This window comes from Leucoraja erinacea, chromosome 3 (assembly GCF_028641065.1).
Source record: "Leucoraja erinacea ecotype New England chromosome 3, Leri_hhj_1, whole genome shotgun sequence".
In the NCBI taxonomy this organism is placed as follows: domain Eukaryota; kingdom Metazoa; phylum Chordata; class Chondrichthyes; order Rajiformes; family Rajidae; genus Leucoraja; species Leucoraja erinaceus.
The window spans coordinates 48,762,426-48,787,651 of NC_073379.1; the positions used below are offsets into that span (position 1 = coordinate 48,762,426).

Genomic DNA, 25,226 nt, shown 5'->3' on the forward strand with positions numbered 1-25,226 from the left:
CCTCCTTGGGGACCCTCACACTATCCTTGATCGGGCTTTGCTGGCGTTACCTTGCACTACACGTTATTCCCTTATCACGTATCCATACATTGTAAATGGATCTAATGTAATCATGCATTATCTGGTTAGCGCGCACCAAAAGTTTTTCACTGTACTTCGGTACACGTGACAATTAACTAAACTGAACTGTACCAACTGAAAGTACAAAATCCAATAATCCACTATCTGAAGATTTGAAATCTCAATGTTTCAGCATCTGCCTCACCGGGTAATGTTTACTGTTCTTCCTTCCCAATCACTGGGGCCTGAGCACCCATGCGCCCTTTCCACTTGCTAGTGCCTTATCCTGACACTCCCTTCCATGCACAAGAAACACGGTTCACACATTCCTTTTCCGCTCACCTGATTCCAGTTCCCATTTACCAATTCAAATTACCTGATTTGGTGGAAAGTTTAGTATAATGCAGTGACACCTTAAATAAAATTGAAAGTGTGTTGCATAAACAGAAATTACATCCAATGTGCTGGTCTGAGACCATTATGACCATCAATCGTCCCCTCACACTAGTTCTATATTATCCCACGCTCTCATCCACTGCCTAAACATTAGGGGCAATTATACAGAGGCCATTAACTACAAACCCGCACATCTTTGTGATGTGGGTGGAAATCAAAGCACCCAGACGAAACCCACACAGAAGGAGAACATGCAAACACCACACAGACAGCACACATAGTCAGGATCGAACCTGGGTCTCCCACTCATTTAGTAACAGAAGGTTTAAAAGAGTGAAACAAAGGTTAAAGTTAGGATGTATATCTTTCATATAAACTATTTTTTCTCATCACAAGCTATTATAGAATAATGAACCTGGTTAATATGGAGAACAGGGTGTCATACCCACCCCAGTTACTTTGAAATATTAAAAAAATGCATACTATACTTTCATTCTTTGCTGTCACTTACTTGTTTAGCAATTTTTCCATAATCCACCCATCTAATGGTAGCAAAGTTTGTTGACTCGGCACAGTTGAATCCATGATTGAAGCCAGCATGGTAACCATAGGGAAAAGTGATCATGAATTGTCCTGCTTCTTGTGTTACCTACACATAAATAAGCACATTATACCTTAAATCTGGATAACCATGACATTACATTTTAGGAGATATAATATACTTCCAATACTGATGGTCAATTCAGAAGATACATGAGGAAAACAACTAATTTAAATTTGAAAAAAACTAGAAATGTATTGTTACATTGACAAATGTTGTTATATATATGCAGTGCAACATCTCTGGAAATTTGCACTCCCATACTGATTTTGAGATATTTTAACGACAACCAGATATTACAGAATGATAAGACGAAAAAAGATGGAGTAACTCAGCGGGTCAGGCAGCATCTCTGGAGTAAAGGAATTGGTGATGTTTCAGGCCCACACCCTTCTTTCAACTGAGTCAGGGGAGAGGGAAACAGAAGATATAGAAGGAACATAACAAATGAATGAAAGATATGCAAAATGTAATGATGATCAAGGAAAGGTGGAGCTGACAATGGTCCATTATTGGCTATGGGGAAGGTGATAACATGTGATACAAACAGTGAAACTCAGCGGGATGAGAGCGTAACTAGTACGATGACTAGGGTGGGTGGAGGACAAGAGGAAGACAGGGGTTGCAAGGGTTACTTGAAGTTAGATAAATCAATATTCATACCACTGGGTTGTAAGCTGCCCAAGCGAAAAATAAGGTACTGTTCCTCCAATGTGATTTGGCCTCACTCTGACAATGGAGGAGGCCTAGGACAGAAAGATCAATGTGGGAATGGGGAGAGGAGTTAAAATGTTTGGCAACTGGGAGATCACCTCGGCCAAGGCGGACTGAGCAAAGGTGTTGAGCGAAACGATCGCCCAGTCTGTGCTTGGTCTCGCCGATATATAGGAGTCCACACCTGGCACAGCAGATACAGTAGATGAGGTTGGAGGAGATGCAAGTGAACCTGCCTCACCTGAAAGGACCGTCGGGGTCCCTGGACATAGTCGAGGGAGGAGGTATATGGACAGGTGTTGCATCTCTTGCGGTTTCAGGGGAATGTACCTAGAGAGGGGATGGTTTGGGTGGGAAAGGATGAGTTAACCAGGGAGTTGCAAAGGGAACGGTGTCTGCGGAAAGCGGAGAGGAGTGGAGATGGGAAGATGTGACTAGTGGTGGGATCCCGTTGGAGGTGGCAAAAATGTCGGGGTATTAGGCGCTGCATGTGATGACTGATGGGGTGAAAGGTGAGGACTAGGGAGACTCTGTCCCTGTTGCAACTGGGGGGAGGGAAAGCAAGAGTGGAGCCGTGGGGTACCAGGGAGACAAAACGATGCTTTGATATACAAGCATTGGTATGTTTATGGTTTTCAAATGCTATTCTGAGATAACGGGAAATGATTAATGAGCATCTAAAGAGAAGACAGAACTATGAGTAATTGGCCAATTTTACTTACAAGAACACAGAATATGAATATTACTTTTAAAATTTGTATACTTTTATTACAAAAAGAATGCTGACTTCAGCATATAGCAGAGGAGGAACAAAATGAGCAAAATGGAAATGGGCTGTTGTTATCAAAGGACTGTCCAATAATCTGTCTCAATATTAGAAGGAGAAAATAATTCAACAAATTATTCCACTTGCAGCAAAGTCCATTTTGAAGAGTACTTCTAATGCATGGTGTATCCAGCAAAACTGACCAATGAGACTAACAGGTCCATGCTGGTTCTAAAACATCCATGACTTGAGAAGGAAAATGCTTGCTTTTTCATAGTCTCTTTTACAACCAAAAAGCATTTTTTGTAGATATTTCAGGTGAGGTCACTGTTATAATGTAGGAAATACTGCAATTTTTTCTTAATTTTACGCAACAAGAATCAACGTGGTAATGGCCAGGTTAACGGTTTACATTGCTGCGGTTAAGTAACTGATAAGGTTTGAGGCCGGTATAATACAGCATTTTGAAGACATAAGCTCAGGTGCATGGATGAGAACGTTTACAGGAATTTGGGCTAAACACTGTTAAGTGAGACAATCTTAGACGGGGCATCTTGTCCGGCATGGACAAGTTGGACCAAAGGGTCTATTTCCATGCCATATGACTATGACTTTTTTAAAAAAGTGATAAAAACTGTTCACGACATTGGGGTTAACTTTCATAATTGTCTTCAACAAGCTGTAACGATGTCTTTAATATCCATTCAGGAGAGCAGATTGGCGATTACTTTCAACAACTCATCAGACCGAATGGCATTCGTTCGGTGCTGGACTGAAGAATCACTCAAGTTTTAATGCACAAAATCTCTGGAGTTAGGACTTTCAACTCAAAGCAAGAAACACAATTCAGCTGATATGATAAATATCTTTGAAATACAGATTGCAGTAATTTTTATTTATGTAAAATATGTCAGTGGTGCACACTTTTTTTTGAGGGGATGTGTAAGTTGATGATCAAAACACTGCGGTACGTCTTTTTTGTGAAATATTTTTAGTTTGAACAGAAATATTCATGATCCATACCCCTCCATTCATTGCATATCCACGTGCGCATGTTAAAATATAATTCTCAAGCAAAAGCGTTTTAAGCCGAATTTTAAATTGCCTTTGTCAAAATCCTTAATTTAACACAAATCAAAAACATTTCCCACTGGACTCATGGGCACGAGTTATTTATTAAATGATTCTTATTAAGAAACGGTAGCTCATTTTCACAGAGAGCAACTTAGAATTCACTGTTTAACTATTTCCAAGATAACGGAGGTAGAAATAATAACATCTCTCACAAAAAGATGAATTGTTTCTACTATCTACACAAATATATATTTATTTTAATACCTTGTTAAAAGGAATCCCATACTTCTTTAATATCGATGGTGATATAAGGGTCATCTTGTGACGTAGGAAAGCATCACACCCTTGGGAACTACTTGGAAAGAAACCTGTAACAAATATTTTACCAATTAATTGTATGTATTCCAATAAATTAAAAAGTAGCATGAGTAATCCTTCACACTGAAAAGGTATATGCTGCCAAGGATATTAGGAAAGGCAACACAAAAAAGTTACATCAATTATAGACATGTTGACAAACCATATTGCTTTACTCTGCTTTAGCTCATATTTAGAGCAATTAATTTAACATTTTCCGCTGTTACCTCACTTGAAATGATCATGTTCTAACTTATGACTCCGATACAACAAAGAACATTAAAAAAATACAACACAGGAACAGGTTATTCGGCCCACAATGTCCATGTAAACATGTCAAATTAAACTAATCTCCTCTGCCCGCACGTGATCGATATCCCTCCAATCCTATCAAATTTGGGCCTTTCTAAAAGCCTCTGACACACCCCTATCTTGGCTGGGCGTTCCAATGTGTATTAAAAAAACTTGGCCCAGGGAACTCCTTTAAGCATTCCCCCTCTGACCTTAAAGCTAGACCCACTAGTCTTTGACATTTCTACCTTGGGATAAATGTTCTGACTATCAACTGAAACACAATGCATCATATCCACCATAAAAAAACAGATGATTTTGAATAGTGCTCTCAATGTAGTACAATCTAAAATTATGAAATGCCATACTTAGGACAACAACGATTACTACTAATTTTGTGAGCATTTATGCAGTGTCTTTGTTTGTCAGTTCCCGCAGAGGGGCAGATATATCGCTGAGGGGAATAAATTTCCCCAGGTAGTTGACCATTCCAAGGAACCTTCATAGAGTCGTAACGTCAGTAGGAGCTGGCATTTCGTTGGTAGCAGCGATCTTCGATGGGTCTGGTCAGAGACCATCACTTGTGAAAACATGTACGACGTGGGTAACTTCCGGGACCCGAAATTTGCACTTCAGGGGATTGAGTTTGAGCTGGATGTCTTTGGCACGGTCCAGCACTTTCTTCAGATTAGCGTCATGCTCAGCCAAGTCGCACCCGTAGACGAAAATGTCATCAACAATAATGTTGCATGGATACCCCACAAACAGTTGTTCCATCGTGTGCTGGAAAATCTCGCTGGCAGAGTTGATGCCAAAGGGCATTCTCAGGAATTTGTAACGGCCGAAGGGGGTGCCGAATGTAGTAAAGTTGGACAAGTCTGGGTCCAGCAGAATCTGGCAAAATGAACTTTTGGCATCCAGAACGGAGAACACTGATGCGTTGCCTATTTGAGCGACAACTTCCTCTACCATTCGCATAGCATAGTGCGGGCGTTTGATAGCTGTGTTGAGATCCCTGGGTTTATGCAGATATACGGATTTCCTCTATTTCTTTTTTTTTTTTCATTCGCAACCACCATGGTGGAAACCCAGTCAGATGGGTCAGTAACTTCAGCAATGACACCCAGGGAGACCATCCGATTGAGTTCATTGTTTACTCTGTCACGCATGGCATGCGTAACACGATGTGGTGCTTGAACCACAGGAGTGACGTTGGGATCACACGTTGGGGTGGAAGATTGCAACCTTCACGTGGTCCGCCCTGTTTCGACTAATGCAATCAACTGGACGTGCACAAACAGAAGATCAAATAGAACAAGTTGTCCAACAACTTTAGGCTGTGCACGCCACACAAAAGAAGAAGAAGGGATCAACAGCGATGTTGTACTTGAGGGGCAGCATCCCCAGCTCACTGTTAAATAGTTCTCTGTATTGAGAGAGTATTTGCTGAGTGGGGCCCTCAGCAAGAAAGAGTTAGTGGACAGCGCGGCCAAAGTATACTAGGCGTAGATCGTGGCATGCATTGATACCAAGCAGAGTTTCAGAATCCCCCTTGACGATATTAAACTTCAGGGTATGAGGCTGAGAGTCCATGAGGCAGTTTAAATCAGTTTGTTCAAGCGGGTGTAGAACATGTCCTGCTGAGAGATTTGTTCCAAAGATTCATGCTGACAAAAGGTGAAGAACCAGAAGTGCATTATATTACTGAAATATCAAATTTGCATCTCCCATCACAGATGTTCTGTGTTGTCAGGTGATGAGAGGATATGTTCTTCCAAGTAGTCCAACACCAAATTAAAAAAACACTGCCAAGTTATAGCAAAAATCAAACTGCTGGATGAACTCAGTAGGTCAGGCAGCATGTGGAGGGAAAGGAATAATTGATGGTTTGCAGCTTCACAAATAGCCAACAGAAAGGGCTTTCTGGTAGCTTGAAGGCTGGTTTCAAAAATCATTGACAACTGAATCAAAATGGAGCTGATGCTAAAGCAAAATAACGTCTCCTTTTATAGTTGTAAATATTTCTATTTTAATATTGTCATGAGACACCTGCTTTCCATTATGTAATACTGAATCAGACAAAGCAGCTGAACTGGCATAATTCACACATTTGCTTTTACATCCAGTTTAGTCATACTGTTCATCGGACCAAAGTAAAAGAAAACAAAGTTTATATTAAAAGCAAATATGTAGCACTGTTTTCCCTTGCTCTTACCATCCCGACAGAACATGAATCATAACCCTTGGGAGGTATCTAGTTATCTAGGTAGCATTGGGGATAAAGAAATAAAGCAGCTTTGAGCAGAAAGGGAAAAAAAAAATGTACAAAGTATTTAATAGGGGAGATTTTTTTTGGCAATGACTTGATGGTTGCAGACAATTCTCCTGTTCAAGCTGTATTTCATGGCAAAAGGAAAGCTAGTTAACCTTCAAATCCTGGCAAAGCTGGGTTCCATCCCACAGGCTCATCTGCCATGTAAATACTGATACATTTTACTTCTTAGAGCAGCAAATATTTTAAAATCCACAATGTGATATTGCTTGGATCAAATACATAAAGTCTCCATGACTTACAGAATTGTAAAATAACTTCAATAAAATTCAACTGCCAAAGAGCTACATACACCAGTCAGAATTGCCTGAATTTTAATTAGCTCGAAAATAAATTTCCAGAAGCTATGCTGTTAACTCATTTTGGTATTGTCATCCATGTACACGACTCTATCTATTAAACAGGCTTTGGTAGTGGCCCACTGAAGGGATTAGAATTAGAGTTTTAGTGTTGTTAAAATTTAGAGATACAGCATGGAAACATGCGGGTGGTGACACTGCAACCATCGATCACCCGTTCACACTAGATCAATGGTATCCTATTTTCGCATCCAATCCCTATATACCAGGGGCAATTTAGAGGCCAATTAACCTACAAATCCAAACGTCTTTGTAACGCGGGAAGAAACTGGAGCCAACCAGCACGGTCACAGGGAGAACATGCAAACGTCACATAGACAGCAAACGAGGTCACGATCAAACCCAGGTTTCTGGCGCTGTGACAGCTCTACCAGCTGTGCCACCTTATTTGTCAATCTGTCTCACTGGGCAAATAAAGATATGCACCACCACATAACTTAAAAAACAATCGATCCTTCAATGGAAATTTCCTTGGGACAATGTTTATTGATGTAATTTATTGATGTAATTTATTAACATTTTCACCTAAAATTACTAGCTGCATTTTTTTTTTTTTAAACATTAAAGTAAATTTTTGTTAACACTGTCAAGTATGATCTCCTCTCCAGCACCACATTAGTACCGCCTCTGGTGTCTGTGCCTTGGCAGCAAGTGTGGGTAGGATATTTACTAGATTGAGCAGATTTGAGAAGAAGCCATCGAAAGAGGATTTATTTTTACAGGCCAAATAATATTTCACTTTATTATATCATTTATGCTAATCCCAGCAAAAGACAGATTTCAAATCAGACATTTTGCTATCAAGCAGACTGTTCAATTGGCTTTCTACTATTTTAAATGTTTCTAGTGTGTATGCTGCTAAAGTACAGTGGCATGTAACTGATGCATTGTTTCAGATGAAAACGTTTAAAAGCAGATTGCTCCGCACAGTTTCTTCAGATTGGCTTTCAGTGTTAATCTCATGTATGTGAACTCTTGGGCAGGGCCGGTACACATGACGTCACGACCAGGTTCTCAAACCCATTTCCAAAACTAGAGGGCATAGTTATTATGTGAGAGGGGTAAGTTTAAAGGAGATGTGATGGGCAAGTTTTACACAAGGTGTCTGGAATGCACTATGAGGGGGGATTGTGAAAGCAGATTCGACAGTAGTGTTTGAGAGGCTTTTGGATTGGAACAAGGATATGCTGGGAATGGAGTGATATGGATCACATGCAGACAGTGGAAATAGACGGCATCATATTCAGCACAGAAATTGAGGGCCAAAGGGCCTGTTCCTGCGCTGTACTGCTCTGTTCGAAAAGTGACTGAAAAATATTGCATTCCAGTTGAAGATTTGATAGATTAGAATTATAGATTGTATTACCTTGTGCAAGACGTTCCAGCCGTTTCCCGTGCTCTGGAGGCACTGCATACCTGAAAATGACAGCAAGTAATATGAATGCAACCAGCACCTAGACAGGACTTCTGATCTGTAGCTTCACACAAACTGAAGACTTCCTTGGGTACAATCAAATCATATAATCCAAGGACACAACAAACATATTTCAATATTTTCAAACATCCATTTAATAATAAGTTCAGCAATAAAGAACAGTGGTGCAAATCCACCTTTCATGTATTCACAATTTCAATTATTTGCAAACATGGCTATAAAACGGCTTGTCACTCAGCAGTCAGCATCATCTGGAATTAGCACACTTCCTGACATTAATTTCCCATTTCTGCACGGTTATAATTAATGTTGCATATGTTGCTAAACCAGGAGCTTTTATATGGGATACCACCTAAAAGTGTAGCTGGTTTTGTTAGCAGTACCACATGGAACTATCACTATTGTGTGAGTGTGGGACTCCCATACAATATTCCAGTTTCACTAATTGTCCATTTGAGTGGTGATTTTATAGCTGTAAAGTAGTAGGAATATTACATTGATAATTACTTGGTTGGTAGTAATACTTTTTTAGTTACTTGTCTTTTTTTTACATTTTAGATTTTTTAAATAATAATTTTATATTGACAAGAACAAACAAGGAGTGAGCTACCAGCCCCTTTAAACCTGCCCCACCATCCAATATGATCACGGCTGATCTATGCTGGCCTCAACTTGTCTTCTGTGCCAATTCCTCATAACTCTCAATTCCTGAATATTTCAAATAAATATCTATCCTCATATTAAATATATCCATTGTCCCCCAAATATATCTAATGATCTAGCCTCCACCACCATCAGACAGAATTACAGAGATTCAGCATCCTCTAAGAGCAGAAATTTGGATGCATCTCAATTTTCAATTACCTTGTCCCTTTTTTGTATGTCCCCTTGTTTGTGACTCTCCCACCTGCGAAAAAGGAGGAGAAGGGATGTGGGGGAAGGAGGAGGAGGGATGTGGGGGGGGTAGGGGATGTATGTGGGCGGGGTGTGTGGGGGGGGGAGGGAGGATGTGGAGGGGGGAGGGGGGTGGTTTTGGGGGGATGTGGGCGGGGGGGGTGTGGAGGGGAGGGGTGTGTGTGGGCAAGGGGAGGGGGATTGTGGGCGGGGGGGCAGGTGGTGTTGTGGAGGAGGGGTTGTGTGGCGGGGGGGCGGGCAGGGGTAGGGTTGTGAGAGGTGTGTGGCAGGGAGGGGTGTGTGAGGGGGGGAGGGGTGTGTGGGGGGGGCAATATAAAGGGTTGTGTGGGGGTGAGGGGTGTAGTGTGGGGGGGTGAGGGGTGTGTGGGGGGGGGATATGGGGTGTGTGGGGGGGGGAGGGGTGAGTGTGGGGGAGGGAGAGGTGTGTGGCCAGGGAGGGGTGTGTGTGAGGTAGGGGGGGGGGTATAGTGTGGGGGGGAGGGGTGTGTGGGGGTGAGGGGTGTGTGGGGGAACAAAGAAGGGGGAGGGGTGTGTGGGGGGATCACGGCTGAGGGGTGTGTGTTGGGGGGTGAGGGGTGTGTGTGGGGGAGGTAGGGGTGTGTGTGGGGGAGTTAGGGGTGTGTGGGGGGAGGGAGAGGTGGTGTGGGGGGTGAGGGGTGGATGTGGGGGGGGGAGAGGGGGGGTGGGGGGGGGGAGGGGTGGGGTGGGGGGGGGGGGGGGGGGGGGGGGGGGGGGTGGTGGGGGGGGGGGGGGGGGGGGGGGTGTGGGGGGGGGGGGGGGGGGGGGGGGGGGGGGGGGGGGGGGGGGGTGGGGGGGGGGGGTGTGGGGGGGGGAGGGGTGTGTGTGGGGGGGGGCAGGGCGTGGGGGGGGAGGGGGGGTGTGGGGGGGGGAGGGGTGTATGGAGGGGGAGGGGTGTGTGGGGGGGGTGGGGGTGGGGGGGGGGGGGGGGGGTGTTTGGGGTGTTGTGGGGGGGGGGGGGGGTGGTTTGTGGTGTGGGGGGGGGGGGGGGGGGGGGGGTGTGGGGGGGGGGGGGTGTGGGGGGGGGGAGGGTGGGTGGGGGGGGGGGGGGTGTGTGGGGGGGGGGTGGGGTGTGTGGGGGGTGTGGGTGTGTGTGGGGGGGGAGGGGTGTGTGTGGGGGGGGAGGGGTGTGGGGGGGGGGGGGGGGGGGGGGGGGGGGGGGGGGGGGTGGGGGGGGGGGGGGGGGGGGGGGGGGGGGGGGGGTGTGGGGGGGGGGCGGGTGTGGGGGGGGAGGGGGGTGGGGGGTGGGGGTGTGTGGGGGGGGGGGGGGGGGGGGTGGGGGGGGGGGGGGGGTGTGTGGGGGGGGGGTCGGGGGGGGTGGGGGGGGGGGGGGGGGGTGGGGGGTGGGGGGTGGGGGGGGGGGGGGGGGGAGGGGGGGGGGGGGGGTGAGGGGGGTGTGGGGGGGGGGGGGTTGGGTGGGGGGGGTGGGGGGGTGGGGGGGTGTTTGTAGGGGGGGGGGGGGGGGGGGGGGGGGGGGGGGGGGGGGGTGGGTGGGTGGGTGTGGGTGGGGGGGGGGGTGGGTGTGGGGGGGTGGGTGTGGGGGGGGAGGGTGGGGGGGGGGGGGTGTGGGGGGTGAGGGGTGTGTGGGGGGGTGAGGGGCGACTACTTTCATTTGTATGACATTGCTGTGTCTGAAACATTATGGTGTCCTAAAATGGGGGGACTACGTATAAACACTGCTGTAATTTCTACATGGTGAAACCAAAATGTATAAAAATGGCCTTGATTAAAATCTGACAATGTGCACTTTAACAATGTGATTTTTTTAATTGCAAATCTCAAATTGTGGAGTACAGGCAAATAAATAAATGATGGGTCTTTGTCCCAAACATTAGAGGGCATTGTATTTGTGGAGATGTTGCAACTTCTGTTTGTTGAGTCAATATCATTATAAGGAAAGCTTGAAAAAACATAAACAAGATTCCAAAGTAGTGGGGCACAATCCCACCTCCTCACTATTGTCACTCTTCCTGATGTGGCATACATATTCCAGCAGCTATTCAAAACTGAAAGCTCTAATCTCTTAGAGACCCTTATTTACAACATTCCCTGGAACGTGTGGAGGATTGTCACGAGAATTTCCGTGTAATAACTGAGCTTTCAGAAGAAATTTAATTTCAAACGGATCTTCTTTGCTAAATTTCATAGACAACCAGGAAAGCAATCGTTTTGCTTGTAATGAAGCAATCCTGCATGTTTGGACATTTCATCAATGTGTGACAGAACTTGCAATGGAGCAATATGCAAAAGATGCCATATGATAATCCAATCACAAAATTATTAAATTCAGAAATTCAAGGACTACAACCATCTAAGTCACATTCCTTTTGTGAGAATATGCTGCCTTCCCCTGATACAGATCTCATTGAATTAATTTTCCACTCATGAACCTCCACTTTCAATGGCTCATCATCTGCACAACGCCAACATCAAACACTTTTTTCACTCCTCTTTCGATTTTACCAACTATCCCTGGTTTGGTTTTTCAAAATCTTCCAAGATCTATTCTCCATTCAATAATATTTATGCACATAAGCAAAGAAACAATATCTCTCCTGAAAACTTCTCTCTTCCCACAGTTCTTACACCCTCAAACATCTCCTCTAGGTACCTTTATGGTGCCTTTATCCATTCAGTACACTGCATTCGCTGGTCTGATGTGCATTGATTCACAGAGGCATGCTTCAGAACTATAGCCGATTACGTGTACTTGTCTGTATATACACATACATTTTTACATGCACCAAATAACTCATATTTCATCCCTGCAACTCCTGAATATTCAGATTCAGATTCAGATTCAATTTTAATTGTCATTGTCAGTGTACAGTACAGAGACAACGAAATGCATTTAGCATCTCCCTGGAAGAGCGACATAGCAAATTATTTGAATAAATAATAATAAGTGGTGGTGGGGGGGGGTGTGGTGATTGGCAGTCACCGAGGTACGTTGTTGAGTAGAGTGACAGCCGCCGGGAAGAAGCTGTTCCTCGACCTGCTGGTTCGGCAACGGAGAGACCTGTAGCGCCTCCCGGATGGTAGGAGGGTAAACAGTCCATGGTTGGGGTGAGAGTAATCCTTGGCGATGCTGAGCGCCCTCTGCAGACAGCGCTTGCTTTGGACAGACTCAATGGAGGGGAGCGAGGAACCGGTGATGCGTTGGGCAATTTTCACCACCCTCTGCAATGCCTTCCGGTCGGAGACAGCGCAGTTGCCATACCATACTGTGATGCAGTTGGTAAGGATGCTCTCGATGGTGCAGCGGTAGAAGTTCACCAGGATCTGAGGAGACAGATGGACCTTCTTCAGTCTCCTCAGGAAGAAGAGACGCTGATGAGCCTTCTTGATCAGAGTAGAGGTATTGTGGGTCCAAGAGAGGTCATCAGAGATGTTGACTCCCAGGAACCTGAAGCTAGAAACACGTTCCACCTCCGTCCCGTTAATGTGGATGGGGGTGTGTGTGCCGCCTCTGGACTTCCTGAAGTCTACAATGAGCTCCTTGGTCTTCTTGGAGTTAAGGGCCAGGTTGTTGTCAGCGCACCATGCTGCTAAGTGCTGGACCTCCTCCCTGTAGGCCAGCTCATCATTGTTGCTGATGAGGCCAATCACCGTTGTATCATCTGCATACTTGATGATGGTGTTAGTACCATGTACAGGTGTGCAGTCATAGGTGAAGAGGGAGTAGAGGAGGGGGCTCAGCACACAGCCCTGTGAAACGCCGGTGTTCAGGGTGAGGGTTGAAGAGGTGTGCTTGTCTAACCTCACAGACTGGGGTCTGTTGGTTAAAAAGTCCAGTATCCAGTTGCAGAGGGAGGGGTCGATGCCCAGGTTACCGAGTTTGGTGATCAGTTTTGATGGTATAATGATGTTGAATGCTGAGCTGTAATCGATGAACAGCATTCTTACGTAAGTGTCTCTGTTGTCGAGGTGGGAGAGGGCGGAGTGAAGTGCCGTTGAGATGGCATCCTCCGTACTCCTGTTCTTGCGGTAAGCAAACTGATAGGGATCCAGTGTGGGGGGTAGGCAGCTTTTGAGGTGTGCCAGGACCAGCCTCTCGAAGCACTTGGTGATGATGGGGGTAAGTGCAACTGGGCGGAAGTCGTTGAGGCTTGCCGCAGTGGAGTGTTTTGGCATTGGCACGATGGAGGTGGTTTTAAGGCAAGTGGGGACAACTGCTTGGGCAAGTGACAGGTTGAAGATTTCAGTCCAGACGTCTGTCAGTTGCGCAGCACAGGCCCTGAGCACGCGCCCGGGGATGCCGTCAGGGCCAGCAGCTTTACGTGCATTAGTCCTACTCAGTGCCACGTATACGTCGTAGGGGGTGAGTGTGAGGGGTTGGTGATCGGCAGGTAGCACAGCCTTGATGGCTGTCTCTAGATTGTCCCTGTCGAAGCGGCCATAGAAGTGATTAAGCTCCTCAAGGAAGGAGGCGTCGCTGGATGTGGGGGTGATGTTGGAGGGTCTGTAGTCCGTGATGGCCTGGATGCCTTGCCACATGCGTCGGGGGTCGGAGTTGTTGTTGAAGTGCTCCTCAATCCTGAGCTTATGGCAGTGCTTGGCCTTCCTGATGCCCCTCTTCAGGTTAGCCCTGGATGAACTGTAGGCTCGAGCATCGCCTGACCTGAAAGCGGTGTCCCGTGCTTTCAGCAGTAGCCTGACCTCGCTGTTCATCCATGGCTTCTGATTCGGGTATATGGTCACCTGTTTGAGGGAGGGTGACACTATTGATGGTGGAGTTTATAAAGTCCAGAACAGAGGATGTGTAGGAATCAATGTCCGTGTGGGAGTCAAGGGTGGCCTGGGCTGCAAACGCCTTCCAGTCAGTGTTTCCAAAACACTGCTGAAGTGTGAAGTCCGCTTCCTCTGACCAGACTTTAACTGTCCTCACAGTTGGTTTAACCCGTCTGATGAGTGGGGAGTACTTAGGGAGCAGGAACAATGAGACGTGATCAGACTGACCAAGGTGGGGGAGGGGGATGGCTTTGTAAGCTTCAGCCATGTTGGTGTAGACTTTGTCCAGTGTCTTGTCTACTCTAGTGGGGAAGGATACATGTTGGTGGAATTTGGGGAGTACAGTCTTCAGGTTAGAGTGATTGAAGTCACCCGCAACAATGAAGGCTGCCTCGGGGTTGTGCGTCTGTTGATTGCTAATGGCAGTATGCAGCTCTTTCATTGCAAGCTTGGCATTAGCATCAGGAGGGATATAGGCTGCAGTCACAACAGTGGAGGTGAACTCTCTGGGCAGATAGAACGGTCTGCATCTAACCAAGAGGAACTCAAGGTTAGCTGAGCAGTGACTCTCGATGATGGTGGAGTCCGTGCACCATGCTTTGTTTACATAAATGCACAGGCCCCCACCTCTGGTCTTACCAGAGTCTGATGTCCTGTCCGCTCGGAGTAAATGACGCCCCGTTCGCTGGATGGCGCTGTCAGGAACGTCAGTGTTGAGCCAAGTTTCCGTGAAGATCAGGATGTTGCAGTCTTTGATCCAGTTGTGGGAGGTGATCCTTAGCCGGAGTTCATCCATTTTGTTTGCCAGTCAGCGCACATTGGTGAGGAAAAGGCTAGGAATCGCTACCCTGTGTGGGGCTAGCTCTAACCTGGCCTTTAATCCACCTCTGCGTCCCCGGCGATGTTTTCGTACGCGTCGCCATCTGTTGGTGCTTCTGGTGGGCCGAGCTGGCTTGGTGCGTGCTGGTGTTCTGCCGCTCCGTTGCTCCGCGTCTGCGTTACTCCGCAGGCGGTCTTCAGCCCCGCGACTCTGCTGATGGTCTCCAGCCCCGGGGCTTACCTGGCGTTCTCCAGCCCAGCGGGTCGGGTGGCGGTCTCCAGCTGCGAGGGTCAGGTCCAGCTCCACGGGTCAGGTGGCGTTCTCCAGCTCCACGGGTCAGGCGAGCTCCACGGGTCGGGTGGCGTTCTCCAGCTCCGGGGGTCAGGCAAGCTCCACGAGTCGGGTGGGACGGTTCCAGCTCCGAGGGTCAGGTGAGCTCCAAGGGTCGGGTGGCGTTCTCCAGGGTCGGGTGGTGTTCTCCAGCGGGGGTCGGGTGGCTTTCTCCAGCTCCACGGGTCGGGTGGTGTTCTCCAGCTCCACGGGTTGGGTGGTGTTCTCCAGGACCGGGGTCGGGTCCGGGGGTCGGGTGAGCTCCCGAGGGTCGGGTGAGGGCCGAGGGTCGGGGGGGGTTCTCCAGCTCCACGGGTGAGGGTGGTGTTCTCCAGCTCCAGGGGTCGGGTGGCTTTCTCCAGCTCCGGGGGTCTGGTGGCGGGCTCCACGGGTCAGGCGAGGGCCGAGGGTCGGGTGTTCTCCAGCTCCAAGGGTCGGTGAGCTCCACGGATCGAGTGGTGTACTCCAGCTCCACGGGTCGGGTGGCGTTCTCCAGCTCCACGGGTCGGGTGGCGTTCTCCAGCTCCACGGGTCGGGTGGCGTTCTCCAGCTCCGCGGGTCCAGGTGGCGTTCTCTAGCTCGGGTGGTGGTCTCCAGCTCCACGGGTCGGGTGGGGTTCTCCGCTCCGGGGCTCACCTGGCGTTCTCCAGGGCCGAGGGACGGTTGGACTCCGAGGGCCGGTGAGGTCCGAGGGTCGGGTGAGGGCCGAGGGTCGGGTGAGGACCGGGGGTCGGGTGAGGACCGGGGGTCGGGTGAGGGCCGGGGGTCGGGTGAGGGCCGGGGGTCGGGTGAGGGCCGGGGGTCGGGTGAGGGCCGGGGGTCGGGTGAGGGCCGGGGGTCGGTTGGGCTCCGGGGTCGGATGGCGGTCTCCAACCCCGCGATTCACCTGGCGGTCTCCAGTCGGGTGCTCTGTTGCTCTGATGAGCTCAGACGGAAGAGGGAGATCGTCCAGAAAGTTGTTGCAGCCGCAGAAACCGAAGTCCAGAAGTTCCTGTCGGCTGTACGAGATGGATACAAGACTGCTCCGAGTGAGCAGCCTTGAAGCAGGTAAGGGGATCGTCGCTATTTTTCCCATTCTAGGGAGACACAGGGCGTCGCGGTGTGCCCACGCCACCGCCATTTTGGAGAGGAGAGAGGGAATGGGGAAGGAGAGGGGGGGAGGTTGAGGGGTGGAGGAGAGAGGGAAATGCTTTCTTCATGCACCCACAACCTTAACTGAAAACCAACCGCAAAAACCATACAAAACCAAATGTGCACTCAGCTGGTGAAACTAAAAATCAAGTTGACTATAACTACAACTTTCATTCACACAAGATCTAAAGCAGTGACTCCCAAAACACTTTCACACAATGGCCTGAAGTATTCACCATTTCTTTCTCCTTGCATGGCCTGCTGAGTGTTTCCAGCATTTGCAGATTTATTTCCAGTTTCCAGCATTCACAGTATTTTGCTTTCCAATGTTTCAACATATTTTACTTTGCATATTTGACCTCTGTTTGACCTCGAGATTATCTGCAAGGCACTGAAGCTTTGATAGCTTTTCTAAATTAACAGAGACTTCAGAGAATTACCATAAAGTTAATTAGGGGAAATCAGTGGACAATTTGCAAAACAATTCCATTCAGCCAACATCATGAATCGAACATTTCAGCTGCTTGTTTTTTTTTTAAATTCTCTACTCCATTTCCATTATGATCTTGCTGCCCTCAATCTCCTACAAACAGTGTAAATTCAAGGAGTATAATGGCATGTTTCAATTTTTGAATATTTTCTGACATCTGCTGACAGTCTTTGTACTTGCACTATTATTGCCTTATATACATCTCCCTGGTCCACGTTTTTGGTTTAACCTGTACTGTTAAAATACCATTCTGCTCTTCCGTATCATCCCTTTTTACATTTATCCCGCCTTCTTTGCAGCTTCTTAGTCTTTCCTTTTTCTCTTTTCCTCCCTTCCATTTCTGTGCTATGTTGCTTAAAACATGTTTTAAAGTATTGTATCAATGGCAAATATTAGGTCTGTTTGTGCCTCCAAGAAGATACTGCTCCTGTTGAGTATTTTCAAGTTTTATTTCAGATCTACAGGTTCAGTATTTTGCTTTTAATATAGAATTTGCCCAGCAATATCACTTGCAAAATCAGATAATACAACAAAAGCTCATCGAGTCATGTAAAAAACATGAACATATCCATTCTTTCTGCAGATGTGTACAGCTTACTGAGTGTTTCTGAGATTTTCCTTTTAATTTTTGGATGGCGAAAATAGGGCAAAGGCGCAACCCACTTTTTAAGAAGGGAGGGAGAGAGAAAATGGGGAATTGGAAGACCAGTTAGTCTAGGGGGGGAGAGAGAAAATGCTAGAGTCAGTTATTAAAGATGGGATAGCAGCACATTTGGAAGTAATAAACACAAAAGGCTGCAGATGTTGGATTCTATATCATAAAAAAACTGCCAGAGAAACTCAGCCGGTCAGGCAGCATCAGTGAAAGGAAATGGACAAATGAAGCCTTTCTTCCCTCTGGTTTTCCTCTCTGCTCGAAGTGGCAACTGTCCATTTCCCTCCACAGATGCTGCCTGGCCTACAGAGTTACTCCAGCAAGTTTCTTTTGCTCTTTTTTTCTATTTATTATCTCTGCTGTTATCACCTTGTAGTTGAACACATATAAGAAATTATCATGGCGCTCCACCCTTTGTCTCTAATGTTGTATTTTAATAAAGTGTTTAACCTGTGTGTAACATGAATGCAGCTAAGGGTGACATTTTTTTTAAAAGCCCTTCTGGATTTTTTTGGGAAAAATGACTTTATTGTTTATTTGGCTAAGTTAGCGAAGCAGTTCAATAGATATTCCAACGATAAAATGCAATTTAATTTGTTATGCTTCCACTTAACCTATAACGTTACTTGTTCGTGTGTCTTAAAATCACAACCAAAAAAAACTTTCCTCAAGCAAGTTTTAAAACCTTTTTTAAATGCATGATCCATAAAATACACAAATTGGACAAGCTCTGATTTTTATTTAGACGCACATAATTGTACCATCCAGTAGGTGGCAGTAAAGTAGCACATTTGCAACAGTGGTAATATGTCAGGTAGATAGAAACAGCTTTCAAGCTTATATTCTGCAGAAAAAATAAACAAAATATTTCAAATTCCATTATAACTTTACATGTCAATTTTTATTAAGAATACACTTTTACAGAACTATTTTTTTTCTGTATAATCAATACACTACGACAATTACAGAATGCGCCATTTTTGGATAGGAAACCACAGCAGAGAACTGATCCTAATCAGGATCAGATCGAATTATATCCTGATCTAGTGGAGCTTCTGAATGTAACAGGATACTGCAGTTGTGATAGTGGTGACAGCTGCAACACAGATGTCAAGTGGAACCTCATTAAAAAGCTGTGTTAACCAAAACAGTAATGAAAGTATGTACAGGAAGGAACTGCAGTCTGAAGAAGGGTTTTGGCCTGAAATGTTGCCTATTTCCTTCGCTCCATAGATGCTGCCGCACCCGCTGAGTTTCTCCAGCATTTTTGTCTACCTTTGATTTTTCCTTCTTGAACAAGGAACTGCAGATGCTGATTTACACCGAAGATAGACACAAAATGCTAGAGTACCTCAGCAGGACAGGCAGCAACTACGGAAAGAAGGAATGGGTGATGTTTTGGGTCTGAAGAACGATCATTACCCGAAACGCCACCTATTCCTTCTCTCCAGATATGCTGCCTGTTCCGCTAAGTTACTGAAGTAGTTAGTCTATAACAAACCCACTGATTACCACAGCTATCTAGACTACACTTCTTCCCATCCTGCGCCCTGCAAAGACTATCCCCTACTCTCAATTCCTCCGTCTACGCCTCATCTGTGCCCAAGATGAGGTGTTCCATATCAGGACATACAATATGTCCTCATTCTTTAGGGAACGAGGATTCCCCTCAACTATCACAGATGAGGTCCTCACACAGGTCTCCTCGATACCCGCAGCTCCACTCTTGCTCCCCCTCCCCAGTCGCAACAGGGACAGAGTCCCCTAGTCCTCACCTTTCAAGCCGTCAGCCATCACATAGAGCACATAAACCCTTTTGACATTTTTGCCACCTTTAACGAGATCCCACCACTAGTCACATCTTCCCATCGCATTTAACTTATGACAGCTGTCAACTAAGTGGACAATGAAGTAGACAAAATGTTCAGAAATGTTGTTTATAATAGGATGTATGTTTATTTAAAGACATTTAGAACTATCGTCAACATTTTCTTAAAACAGTTGGGGGGGGGGGGGGGGGGGGGGGATGCTCTCTAGCATACAACACAATCAAACTTTGGCTTCACAAGATTTCTCCATGAAAATTCAACAAAACATTATTAATGAGATAGCAATAGACAATAGGTGCAGGAGTAGGCCATTCGGCCCTTCGAGCCAGCACCCCATGGCTGATCATCCATCGTAATCAGTACCCCATTCCTCTCTTCTCCCCATATCCCTTAACTCCACTATCCCTAAGAGCTCTATCTAATACTCTTGAAAGTATCCAGAGAACCAGCCTCCAGAGAATTCCACAGACTCCCAACTCACTGTGTGAAAAAGTTTTTCCTCATCTCCGTTCTAAAATGGGTTACCACTTATTCTTAAACAATGGCCCCTGGTTCTGGACTCCCCCAACATTGGGAATATGTTTTCTGCCTCTAGCATGTCTCACTAGGGCCCTGTACAACTGCAGGAGGACATCTTTCCTCCTATACTCAATTCCTCTTGCTATGAAGGCCAACATGCCCTTCACTTTCTTCACTGCCTGCTGTACCTGCATGCTTACTTTCAGCCATCTGCCAATTTGAAAAGTAAATAAACAGTAGGCGTTAGAAATCTGTTTTTATATCTGTCAATTCCCAGAAGTAAAATTATTCTGTCATGATCATGTATCTGCATTTTAATATCTGTTTGAACTGTATGACATGATCATGTATCTGCATTTTAATATCTGTTTGAACTGTATGACTATATATATATATATATATATATAATATAATTTCACTCTTTTACTCCATCAGCTCACCGTCACCTCAGAATCGCAAACATTTAGTGAGCAAAGTAATCGGTTCTATATTAATCTGCTGTTAAGGTTATATTCAGTTGCTTCTGACAAATAGATTAGTTCATCTTGTTAAGAAGCAGAGAAAAACTATAATTCAGTATAGACAGTGAGAGAAAGATCCTGACCCAAAATTTCACCTGTCCATTCCCTCCAGAATTGGTACCTGACCCGCTGAGTTACTCCAGTATTTTGTTCCAGTATATAATTAACAAGTGACCATTGAAGCAAACATTGGTTTTCGTCTTATTTCTACTGCAGAATCCCTAATCTTCTGTTGTAATTGAAAGCAATAATTGCCAATTAAAATCACAAGAACACTCCTGTGCTAACAAAGAATAACATCAATAGTAACATAACTGTGGGAAATTTACACAGGTTGAAGCCACTTAACATCAGGCAGCCATGTACAGCAGGCAGTGAAGAAAGATAATGGCATGTTAGCCTTCATTGCGAGAGGATTTGAGTTTAGGAGCAAAGAGGTCCTACTGTAGTTGTACAGGTCCTTGGTGAGACCGCACCTGGAGTATTGTGTGCAATTTTGGTCTCCTACTTTGAAGGACATTATTGCTACTGAATGAGTGCAGCGTAGGTTCACCAGGTTAATTCCCTGGGTGGTGGGACTGACATATGATGAAAGAATGGGTCCACTGGGCTTGTATTCACTGGAATTTAGGATGAGAGGAGATCTTATAGAAACATTTCAAAATTCTTAAAGGATTGGACAGGCTCCAATGTTGAAAAATGTTCCTGATGTTGGGGGAGTCCATAACCAGGGGTTACCGTTTAAGAATAAGGGGTAGGCCATTTAGGACAGATGAGGAAATACCTTTTCACCCAGTTGTGAATCTGTGGAATTCTCTGCCACAGAAGGCAGTGGAGGCCAATTCATGTTTTCAAGAGGGAGTTAGATTTAGCTCTTAAGGCTAAAGGAATCAAGGGATATGGGGAAAAAGCAGGAACGGGGTACTGATTTTAGATGATGAGCCATGATCATATTGAAGGGCGGTGCTGGCTTGAAGGGCCAAATGGGCAACTCCTGCACCTATTTCTCTATGTTTCTAACATAATTGGTTCTTGAAGCTTAACCACAGTATTTCCACATGCCTTGACTGAAGGTGCAGTTTGAGAAATCTTAATTTTTAAAAACGAGGCACTGATAAAACAGTCAGCAAATGTGGCAAGGCCTTGAGATATTCTGGGTTACGTGGCGAAATATACAGGGAACATAATAAGCCACGTTGAGACTGATATGCTGAAGGGTCGATTTAACACAAATCCACATCACTGATGTCTGAAGAAGGGTCTCGACCCGAAATGTCACCCATTCCTTCTCTCCAGAGATGCTACCTGTTCTGCTGAGTTACTCCAGCTTTATGGGTCTATCAACACTTACAAAGATGCATTGATACTCTGAGCCAGGAAACATAAATGATTTAAGAATACGATGAACAATAGATGAATGGGTTGTAACTAGGTGTGAAATGTATTAGATGGCTGGGATTCAACTACAAAAGCAGACAAGGTATCAGGAGCACAATGCATTTGGAAATTAAGCTAATTGGCACCACTATAACATGAACCTACCAAAGGGGTTCAGAGAGCAAGACAGAGTCAATGGAATTGTGTCAACTCCAGACAGATTTGCAGCAACTGCTTCTTCTGCAGGCGAGGGGTGGATGTGAGGGAGGAACTTGGGAGAGGTGAAGGACCGGCAAGCTCGGCTCTTTACCTCTGAATCCTCCAAGATCATCTTCCGATCCAGGGTCCACCACGTGGAACAGGATGAGACGGGCTCACGTTTCTTCTTCCATAAGGTTCACAGGGGGAGCTCTGTGATCAACAGCCTTAGGGAGGAGGACGGCTCGGTAGCATCCTCGCAGACAGACATGCTGAGGATCTGCAAATCCTTTTACATGGAATTGTATGACAAAAAGGCCACAGACAGCACCGCCTCCCAGAACTTCCTGTCCTCTATCACGGAGGTCTTAGAGGACAGCAAGCGGGAAAGTCTGGACCAACCACTGACCCTAGAGGAGCTGACTGGCTCCATCCGTTCTGTTGACTCGAGTAAAACTCCCGGAAGCAATGGCTTACCGGCCAAGTTGTATTTGGCTCTGTGGGACTGGGTGGGCCCGGACCTGCTGGAAGTGTACAACGACATGCTTCTAGCTGGCAGCATGTCAGACTCCATGAAGAAGGCCAGCATTGCCCTAATCTACAAGCAGAAGGGGGAGAGGAAGGATATAAAGAATTGGAGACCCATAACATTGTTGAATGTAGATTACAAGATCCTGTCTAAGGCCATCGCCAACCGGGTCAAGTCTGACCTGGGACAGGCGATCCACCCGGACCAAACCTGTGCTGTACCTGACAGGAAAATCTCAGACAGCCTAACGCTGCTGAGAGATACCATCGACTACGTGCAGGACAGACGGGTGGATGCCTGCTTAGTCAGCTTGGTCCAGGAGAAGGCCTTCGACAGGATATCGCACACGTACATGAGGGACGTGTTCTCCAAAATGGGTTTTGGGGAGGGAATTCGAAATTGGATCAAACTGCTCTACACCGATATCTGTTGTGCAGTCCAAATCAATGGGTGGGAATCAGACAGCGTCCCCATCAGGTCTGGAGTCAGGCAGGGTTGCCCTCTCTCCCCTGTCTTGTTCGTCTGCTGTATTGAACCTTTTGCTGAGTCCATCAGGAAGGATGCGAGCATAAGAGGAGTGACATTGCCAGGCAGTGGGGGCACTCAAGTCAAAACCTCCCTGTACACGGACGATGTCGCCGTCTTCTGCTCGGATCCAGGGTCGGTCCGCAGATTGATCAGTATCTGCGACCAGTTTGAGTCGGCCACGGGAGCCAGGGTGAACCGCAGGAAGAGCGAGGCCATGACAACTGACCCGACCGATCTTTGGCAACTGACCCGACCGATCTTCCGTCCCCTTCACCATCAAGCCCGACTTCGTGAAGGTGCTGGGGATCTGGTTCGGGGGGGCTGAGGCATGTAAGAATTGGCTGGAGCGGATAGCCAAGGTGGGGAAGAAGCTGGAGCTTTGGAGACAACGCTCCATAACGGGAAAACATTTGGTCATCAGGTGTGAGGTACTCTCGGGGCTGCTGTACTTGGCGCAAGTGTGGCCTGTCCCTCCCTCCTACTCCACAGGGATCACCCGGGCCGTCTTCCAGTTCATCTGGTGGTCGAGGATAGACCGGGTGCGACGGGCCCAACGCAGACAACGCAGTCTGCAGACAACGGGGGTAAAAGCGTGCCCAACGTCGCCCTCATCCTGATGGCCACCTTCGTGTACGGCTGCATCAGGCGGAGTGTAGAGCCAAGACACATGGGCACCAAGAGTCACTCCCTGCTGAGGTTCTACCTTCCCTGGTGTTGCGAACGATGGGCCTGGCGTAGATGCCACGCAATGTGCCAGTCAGCTGGACATGGCCGCCCATCTGTCGTTTGTGGAAAGGTTCTTCCGGACCAACACCTTTGACCACATGTCCATCGGAACGTCCTGCAGGTACTGCAGGGAAAGGACTCGATGGATCTGGTGGCGTGGTTCCAAGAGCAGACTGCCCAGCTTGTCTGGCAAAATGCCTCATCGCCAGGGGAGCCCTCCCTGTCAGATCCTTCCTACACAGTCGGAACCTCACTACTAGCGCACGCTGCCCTCGGGACGGCTGCTATGGAGAGGAGACGGTTTATTACCCGAATAAATTTTGATTTTTTTTTTAAATAACAGAGATAAGATAAGCGGCCTAAAGGGCCTGTCCCACTTGGCGATTTTTTCAGTGACTGTCGGTGTCATATCAGTGTCGCCGTAAGATTTTGAACAAAAACACAGCGCTTCATACGTCATCACGGCGCGTCACGCCACGTCACCACTGCATCATGCCGCAAATTTTTCAGTGACCTGATACGTCAGTCAATGATGCCGGCAATCGCCAAATGGGACACACCCTTAAACACCAGCATCACCAAAAATGGTCTTGCTCATGTCTGATTGGCTGCCAATCACTTGGTGAACCATCTCATTGTTCTATAAAATGAATTTTGATTCTCTGGGAGAATCTAACCTCCCCCACAAAATGCATTATGCTTCTGGTCCCCCTATGTATGCTTGCAGTGGTGGAACAAAAGGCCCGTTGCTGCTTCAGTCTCTGAGTGGTTCTTCATCCACAATATAGCTGAAAATTGCTCTTGGGTATTCAGCCACTGCTTTAAAGAAACTTTTCAGTTGTCCCACAAAGATAACTATTTATGTATTCAAATACGATGGCAATGAACCTGTTGCAATCTGCTCCGAATTGTGTCAGAGCATTTCATTATATTTGTTATTCTTTAAAAATATCTCTATAATACTAAAACGCTTCAACTTGTGTGTGGCGCTGTGTGTGTGGCTGTATGTGTGTGTGTGTGTGTGTGACGTGTGCTGTGTGTGTGTGTGTGTGTGTGTGGTGTGTGGTGTGTGTGTGTGTGTGTGTGTGTGTGTGTGTGGTGTGTGTGTGTGTGTGTGTGTGTGTGTGTGTGTGTGTGTGTGTGTGTGTGTGTGTGTGTGTGTGTGTGTGTGTGTGTGTGTGTGTGTGTGTGTGGTGTGTGGTGTGTGTGTGTGTGTGTGTGTGTGTGTGTGTGTGTGTGTGTGTGTGTGTGTGTGTGTGTGTGTGTGTGTGTGTGTGTGTGTGTGTGTGTGTGTGTGTGTGTGTGTGTCTGGTTAATTCCAAACGCTAGGCCACAGCCTTCCCATTTTCACACGTCCTACTCACATTTTTCCCGTTGAGGCGATAAACATCTTCCTGTCGCATACCCACCTATATTTCCGAACTTTTTAATCGTTTAAAGTTTTAAAAACAGCCTGAAAACTCGCCCATTTCGGAAAAAAACCCGAGTGACGTCACAATGCACTCGCAAGGCAGGATGGGACAC

At 46.7% G+C, this 25,226-nt stretch overlaps 1 protein-coding gene across 6 annotated transcripts in view; it reads right to left on the reverse strand.

Moving 5' to 3' along the window:
- Positions 1 to 25,226, reverse strand: part of LOC129695557 (lysine-specific demethylase 4C-like) — a 324,943-nt gene that overhangs the window by 249,450 nt on the left and 50,267 nt on the right. For 5 of the 6 annotated variants that reach the window (XM_055632624.1, XM_055632625.1, XM_055632622.1 and 2 more), the window contains 3 exons: positions 8,317 to 8,366; positions 3,876 to 3,979; positions 968 to 1,105 (listed from right to left, as the gene is read on the reverse strand). In XM_055632624.1, coding sequence (XP_055488599.1) covers positions 968 to 1,105; positions 3,876 to 3,979; positions 8,317 to 8,366 — 292 coding nt within the window. Of the gene's footprint in view, positions 1 to 967; positions 1,106 to 3,875; positions 3,980 to 8,316; positions 8,367 to 17,656; positions 18,320 to 25,226 lie in introns of those variants that run through there. The other variant, XM_055632628.1, reaches the window with a different exon arrangement.